Genomic DNA, 8,388 nt, shown 5'->3' with positions numbered 1-8,388 from the left:
TTGGGGGTACATTATCATTAAATGCAACGAATTGAAAAACAAAGACTCTTGAGGTATATGTACTGATGATCACCGACAGTTGAGAAGGTCGGTTCACTTTCTACATTTATTCAACAAGTATATCAATTATAAGATTTTTCGTGGATGAGGTTTTGACACTTTTTGCTCCTTTTGATTTTCATGCTTTACCTTCAGAGAACGCTATATATATAGTACATGTGTACAAATCAATTAAATATATAATAATGTTTACAAAAATAAAGATGGCAATACATTTTCTCATGAGTTTAATTATGAGATGTTTGGAAACATGTTTTATCTTATTTTATCTTATGTTATTTTGTTCTCAAACAATATTTTAAATATAAACTCTTTCAAACTAATTATTACATGTTTTAAAAATAAAAACTTATAAAAAGATATAAATTTTATTGTTTATTTTATATATTAATAATATGAATAATAATAAATATTATATAACCCACTTTATATGTTTTTTTCTTTCTTAATTAATCAAATTTAAAAAGATTTTTTTTTTTTTTTTTTTTTTTTTTATAAACCTAAGAAAATGAGAGAAATTTCTTTTAAATTAGAACGGCTATCGCTTCAACTTTCTAATTATTAAGTCCGTACGGTAGCGGAGCACCTTCTTTATCCCTTTTTATTCTCAATTTTTATAAATTTAAAATAATAATTATAGTTATAAAATATGACAAGTGTCATCGTATTTTTTTAAAAGAGAAATGATATTATATTTTTTAAATTTGTTTTCTCAATTTAATATTTTATATATTTTATTTTATTTTTTAATAGTTTTTTATTTAATAATTAAAGAAATAACTATTAATCTATTATTTTTTATTTTCAAAAATATTTAAACATGTTTTAAAATATTTGAAATAAAAAGTAAAAAAATATATATATAATTTATACTAGGGACACACCAAATGAACAAACTTGGATGACATAAGAACACTACAATTTTTAAGATAAAGTGAATATATATAAAATTTTCATAAAAAATAATGTATATTTCTTATTTTAAAAAAAATACAAAATACTTACGCACCATATATTACATAATATTAATAATGAATTAACTCTAATATCAAATAGCAATAAGTCTTTCTGTTTGGTTATATCTCTGCACTCAGGCCGTGAATTATGAACTCAGTTTTAGAATTTAGAATTTAGACGTTAAAACACTAAAGCTTTGGATCTAGTAAGCTACAATATTATTATACATCTACTGCGAAAATAATTATAAATATAAACTCAACTAGCATAACAAAAGGTCAACAACGGCATCCCAGTCGGATCCATATGTGGGTGTAGCCTGTACTCTGTAGAGCCACTCATTTTTACGAGCTGAAAGAAGTCTTTTGGGAAGCTTAAAAGCAATTCCATTTCTTTTTCCATTCAAATTACAGTTTGGAATATCTCAATTCCTGCCTCCTTCCTTGCTCCGATCGTGGTTGGCTTCAACTTCATGAAAATCAAACATTTCCTGTTTCCATATCCCCCAGTCCACTTTTATCTCTTAATGCTCTCCAATCTCTTCTCACTTGTATTCCCTTTTACAAGTACCACATCCTTCAACTTCCCCAGTTTCAATTCTCAAGATAAAAACATATCATATGAGAGAGCTTTCGCCGAAAACAAAGTTATCCAACTCACCGCCATTCGGGACCAACCATGGACCGTGGGTCGTGCTACATATCACAGTCCAATGCACCTTTGGGACAATGCCTCAAAAAACCTCGCAGATTTCACTACCCATTTTTCTTTTGTCATCGCTGCCACCACGCCAAATAAAACTGCATATGCAGACGGGCTTGCGTTCTTCCTAGCACCTGTTGATTCACAGATTCTCGATACAACATATAGTGGTGGGACCTTGGGTCTTACTTCCTCTGGTCTGGCACTAAACTCGACGACAAATGATTTTGTCGCAGTGGAGTTTGATATCTTTAAAAATGATTGGGATCTGCAGGACGAACATGTTGGTATTGACATCAATTCCATGGAATCTGTTGCTAATGCGTCGTGGTGGAGTAGTATCTCGATTAGAGAAGGGAAAAAAAATGAAGCTTGGATTAGTTATAATTCTACTTCTTATAATTTGAGCGTTAGCTATACTGGTCTTGAAAACAATGTCACTGTATGGCAGTTCCTTTCTTTTAATGTTGACTTGAGAAAACACCTACCCGAAAAAGTGACATTTGGATTCTCAGCCGCAACAGGAAATTCTTCTGCAATGCATACCATATGCTCGTGGAATTTCAGTTCCAGTTTGGTAATCGATGATACCAAAACTAACAAAACTAACAATAAGTTAGGATTAGGCGTGGGTTTGGGTGCTGGTGGATTGGTTTTGGTTGCTGGGTTGGCTTCGGTTCTGTTGGTCTTGTGGAAGAGGAGTGGGAGGGATAAAGAAGATGATCGTGCCTTTGCTGAGTACATGGATGCCGAATTCCAAGAGGGAACAGGGCCAAAAAGGTTCTCATTCAAGGAATTAGCTCGTGCCACGAATAATTTTAGTGATGAAGAAAAGCTAGGCCAGGGAGGATTTGGTGGCGTTTATAAAGGATTTTTAAGGGACTCCAATTTCTTTGTTGCTATTAAAAGGGTATCAAAAGGATCTAAGCAGGGGATGAAGGAGTATGCAGCAGAAGTAAAAATTACCAGTCGATTGAGACATAGGAATTTGGTACAACTCATTGGTTGGTGCCACGAAAGAAGAGAACTCCTACTTGTCTATGAGTTTATGCCGAATGGAAGCTTAGATTCTCATCTTTTTAAAGAAGAAAGGTTATTGATATGGGAAGCAAGGTACAAAATAGCTCAAGGCTTGGCATCTTCCTTGCTTTACCTGCATGAAGGATGGGAACAATGTGTGGTTCATAGGGACATAAAATCAAGCAACATTATGCTTGATTCAAACTTCAATGCTAAACTTGGGGATTTTGGCCTAGCTAGGCTTGTGGACCATGCCAAAGGGTCACAAACTACTGTTTTGGCCGGCACCTTTGGCTACATGGCTCCCGAATGTGTCATCATTGGCAAGGCAAGTAAGGAATCAGATGTGTACAGTTTTGGAATTGTAGCTCTAGAGATAGCTTGTGGAAGGAAACCAATCAACCCCAAGGCCCCTGAAGATCAAGTTGCCTTGGTGGAGTGGGTTTGGGAGCTTTATGGAAAAGGAGAGGTGCTTGGAGCGGCTGACTCAAGGTTGGGCAGAGACTTTGATGGGGAGCAAATGGAGCGCTTGATAATTGTTGGGATGTGGTGTGCTCACCCTGATCGCAACCTTAGGCCTTCAATTAGGCAAGCAATTCATGTTTTCAACTTTGAAGCTCCATTACCTCTTCTCCCATCATGTATTCTCGGGCCAACATATCTTCCTCCAACAGTGAATAGATTTTCAACGCCACTTTCAATGTCTGATGGTGCTACCGATTTCGAGCGCGAAAAAACGTGGTATTCAACCTATAGTCAGAACACCGAGGGCTGGTTTGGAGAGTAAAGTTAAAATGTTGTAAGAATATAGTTTTATAATATAATTTTTATTTGGAGATTTGAAAAAGTTGAGCTTTTTTTTTTTAATTATTTGAAAGTTTGAAAAAGTTATAATGATTAGTTCGAAAATTTTGTATTTGAATTATGTTTGGAAATAAGATAGGATGAGATGAAATGAGAGAGATGTAATTTTTTTGTCTCATCTTAGGCCCCAAACCTACCCTAATTCCTCATCGTTCACCTCATCTTCTACTATAGAGGCACCACTTCTACATTTGTGCTAAGTTGGTTATAGGTAAATTTAATTACATATATTTTGAGATTATAATTCATTGATTAGCTTTTCAATTTTTCACCTTATACTTTTTTTCACTTCAATTTACATCTACACTGTAAATATGCATGTGCTTTCTACCTGTAATTTGCGTATTATATTGTACTTGTACGAACAAGGAACAACCTAATAGCCCCAAACTGCGCACTTATGATGGATTTGACATCGTTTCAAGGGAAAGAATGTGCTATCAGCAGCATAATGTGTTATTGTTTACTTTTTCAAAACTTTTGGGTTCTTGCACTAACAATGAAGCTGAACTTCGGGCAATTGTAGTGGGATTAAAATTCTGACAGCAGTTGGGCTATGTTTTCATTGATATAGAATGTGATTATTTGACTGTGGTTTCTTGGGTAGTAGAGAGAGCGTGTACAGAGTTGTACCTTTGAGATTTTTGGGATCAATTGATGTGTTGTCCAAATGACTAACACAAGAAGGGAGTGAATTAAATTGTATTTAAAAATTAACAATTATAAATCAAATACACAATATAAAATATAATTAAAATATGAAACAATAATAAATATAAAAAATAAGGGTAAGAGCGAAACAAACTTAGAATGTTAACGAAGTTAGGCTTCACTGCCTACGTCCTCGCCTCAAGCTACTCTTTGAGGATCTCCAAATTTACTATTCAATCTCTTTCAGGTGGAGATAGAAACCTATTATACATTTGAACAACACCGCTACAAAGGATCCATGTAGAACACTTTCTACACTTGTAATCACCTTACACGTGGTGATTCAAATATTCCCTGTGTAGAATACTTTCTACACGTATAAGGGTTATATACACCATTTTACTGATAGTGGGTAGGTTATCAGAGAATACTCCTCAATGAATGAAATAAGAACAATACAGCGCAAACTATATCTTTCTCAAAATGAAAAAGGATGAAGGCTCAATACTTATAAAAGAGAGATTGAAAGATTTTAATGAATGTTGCAAGACTTGTAATGATATGAGTATGCTATTGGTGTTGTAAATTTGAAGCGCTCAAATGATTTATTTATAGGCATATGAAACTTCATATTCAAATTTAAAAAGATTTACATGTCAAAGACAACATCATTCACTTTTTCAAAAAATTCAAATAAAAGATTCTTCTTTTTCAATTGTCAAAGACAACATCATTCATTTTTCAAAAAATTTAAATAAAAATTTCTTTTTTTTTTTCATTTGTCAAAGACAATATCTTTCACTTTTCAAAAATTTGAAACCTAATCTTTTTACTCTTCGTATATAACAAAAGAAGTACTATTTACTTTTCAAATTTTTCAAACAAAATCATCTACATTTGGCATAAGTAAAAAAGTATCAATCACTTTTGAAAATATTCAAATAAAGCATGCATATGTAAAAGATGACAATCAATCATCTTTCAAAAATTTCAAAATATTCATGCACATGTGAAAAATGTATTTTAATGTTTTATGATAAAATATTAATTTCGATCCTTTATCATAATTTTGAATTTTTCAAGAAATGTACAAAATTACTCTATGAGTTTTAATGTGAACTTGTTCCCTTCTTGCTCGTGCTTGGTTCCTTGATGTGCTTGATTCTATTGTGTAGAGAACTTGAGTTTGAGACTCCTTTATTCTTTGAATTCGTTTGTTATCATCAAAATCTATGTGTAGATATATAATTACACGAAACTTGAAACCTTGGGTTCAACAATGAACTTGTTAGATAGTTTTGATTTCTCTATCAAGCATTTGTTTAGAGAAGGGAACAAAGTTGCCGATGAATTGTCAATGGTTGGAGTATTGGGGAGGATTCTTTGTTTTTAGATGCTGTTCAGTTGCCACATGACTTGAGAGGTTTTCACAAGTTAAACAAAATGGGTATGGCATATGTACGGTGTCGTTTATGATAGTATGTTGTTGGGTAGTACGTTTGGGTTGTAAAGGGAGTTTCTTTTGTTTTGAAGGATTTTCCTCCACCATAAATAAGACTTAATATAGTTTACGAAGACTTAATATTATAAGATTAATAAAGTTTTATAAATATACATGTGCTTTCTTCCTGTGATTTGCGTATTATAATGTACTTATACGAACAACCTAATAGCCCCAGATTGCGCACATGGGATGGATTTGACATCGTTTCAAGGGAAAGAATGTGTTATCATATCATTCCATCATTAGTAAGAGCATAATTTTTTTATATGAAGTACCCTTGGGATTAGCTTCAGCATTTTATTTTATGTAAACCATTGAAAGTCTCATCGAGTTAGCTTTACATATATGGTCATAAAGCGTAAATGAATAATTACTTAGCCCTAAGAGGCGAAGATTACACAATCAAATAAACTGCAAAATGATGCGATCCATATTGGGATGATATGCTAAAAGTATGAAGACTTCCTAGGCTTTCTGAAGAGTATGCAGTTGAAAGAGTGTTCAAGTTGGAGATATGGAAAAGAAAAGATGGCTAATTAAACTCGAAAAGGTATTTCATGCGCTGAGATACCATTAATTAAATTTTTTTTTTAAGAATTATTAAAACTTATTTAATAGAATCATATAACAAAAGATAATAGATTATCCTGTGTCCATATTCCAGGAATGTATAATAGTTACTCAAAAGTCAAAAGAGTATATGTTACTTTTTATCCGAAAAATAGAAGTCAATCCATCTAAAATCTTGCTAAAAAGATGCTCAGAAATTATCTATGAAATCCTTGAAACGAGTAACAATATATACACATATTGTTAGAGGGTATTTTTGTCAGGGCTAATAGCCCATAACACTGTCTCGGAACCATTACATCGTCAGGCCCCATGAGCCGTGGGAACGTTGAACCAAGCCCAGAACGGCCCCCTCTAGTAGTCCGGGGTGGGTCCCAGACCCATATGAGTCGGGTGGGCTCTAGACCCGTGCAAGTTGGAGGTAATCATCAACATGGAGATGGGATATTGCAGAAGGACACAAGAAACCATGATCGAGAAAAATGGGAAGAGACGGCACCAGACAACTTTGCTAGAGACCCACACCACATTAAATGATTGACATCAAGAAAACTACGCCACATTATATGCATCATGGCGGATGAGACTCTAAGGGGAGGTGTCCCTCTGCCCCAGAACACAGGGTATGGCCCACCTAACCTAAAGGATCAAGTATAGAGGTCGCCCCGAATCGCAAGGTAGAGAAGGTTGAACCCATGTCTTTTGTGAATTATACTCCATTATTGTCTTCTTCTTTAAAACATTTTGATCTCTATACTATCTTTGGCATCGGAGGTTCCCTGGGCCACCACAGGGCCACCCCTTTCTTGTCTCAGGATCCAATTTGAGTGAAGACCAGGACCGGCTGAGCGACTCAGCCAAAGGGCGTACGAAACACGATGTTAACATATATTTTTATACAATGATGTTTTAAAATATCCAAAAAAATACGGATATCTATTACTATATATAAAAGCGGAGTCATATGACTTCGACGTGGCATTCTACCCATAAAAGTAGCCTATTGTTGGCAATAATTAGAATAAAAAATAAAATCTTGAAGTGTTATGTTTATGAAACGATAATCCTTTTAAAAGAAATGTTTCATTATAAACTATTGTAACTTTTAAGTTTCATTTCTTTTCTTACATATAATGATATAAACCGATTCAAGACTCTACCCAAAGGTACTATTTCAACCTTTATATTGTTTCGTCAACCTTTATATTATTTCATATGACTTCGACGTGGCATTCTAGCTTGAAAAGTAGGCTATTGTTGGCAATAATTAGAATAAAAAATGGAATCTTGAAGTGTTATGTTTATGAAGCGGTAATCATTTTAAAAGCAGTGTTTCATTATGAACTGTTGTAACTTTTAAGTTTTATTTCTTTTTTTACATATAAAGATATAAACTGATTCTAGACTCCACTCAAAGGCACTAATTCAACTTTTATATTGTTTCATCAAAATAAATCGCCCTATAAACTATTTTGAATTTCTCCACTATAAAACCCTGTCTCTCTTTAGATCTCTCCCTTATATACAACGATCCACGCATTGTGCTAGTTATAGGCTTGTTTTTATAATTTTATGGATGAAGAAAAGCTAGGTTAGGGAGGATTTGGTGGCATTTATAAAGGATTTTTAATTGACTCAAATATCTTCTTTTCTATTAAGAGGGTATCAAAAGGGTCTAAATAGGGGATGAAGAAGTATGCAGTAGAAGTGAAAATCAATACCCTTGTTCACCACAAATAACCCACATAGTGCTTCTTCTTCACCCGTATAGGGTTACTATTCTTGTAATAGAAAAATTGGCTATGCCGCCACCCTCTCAGCGGCACTACCACATCTCTTAGCAGCAACAGAAGACCATGGTGGCACTGCCTCACTACTCAGCATAGCGTGCAATGATGAACCTTCATCACCTATGCTTTGGGCTGCACCCAACTAGTGCACGCAGCGTCTACATGGTTTGCTGTAACACCTTTTTGCGTTGTAGATCTAGCCATAGCTAAGTGCTCCTTCTATTTCCAAGTAAGCTCCTCGCCCCATTGTAGTGAGGCGCACTGACATTG

The 8,388-nt window shown here is 34.2% G+C and overlaps 1 protein-coding gene across 1 annotated transcript; it reads left to right on the top strand.

Moving 5' to 3' along the window:
* Positions 1-1,330: 1,330 nt before the first annotated feature.
* Positions 1,331-3,586, top strand: LOC122312981 (L-type lectin-domain containing receptor kinase IX.1-like). The gene has a single exon (XM_043127674.1). The coding sequence runs from the start codon at positions 1,490-1,492 to the stop codon at positions 3,524-3,526; it is 2,037 nt and encodes a 678-aa protein (XP_042983608.1). The 5' UTR covers positions 1,331-1,489; the 3' UTR covers positions 3,527-3,586.
* The last annotated feature ends 4,802 nt before the right edge of the window (positions 3,587-8,388 follow it).

Source organism: Carya illinoinensis, chromosome 6 (assembly GCF_018687715.1).
Source record: "Carya illinoinensis cultivar Pawnee chromosome 6, C.illinoinensisPawnee_v1, whole genome shotgun sequence".
Classification (NCBI taxonomy): Eukaryota; Viridiplantae; Streptophyta; class Magnoliopsida; order Fagales; family Juglandaceae; genus Carya; species Carya illinoinensis.
The sequence above is the reverse complement of the archived record's forward strand: the minus strand, read 5'-3'. Positions and strand labels throughout refer to the sequence as shown.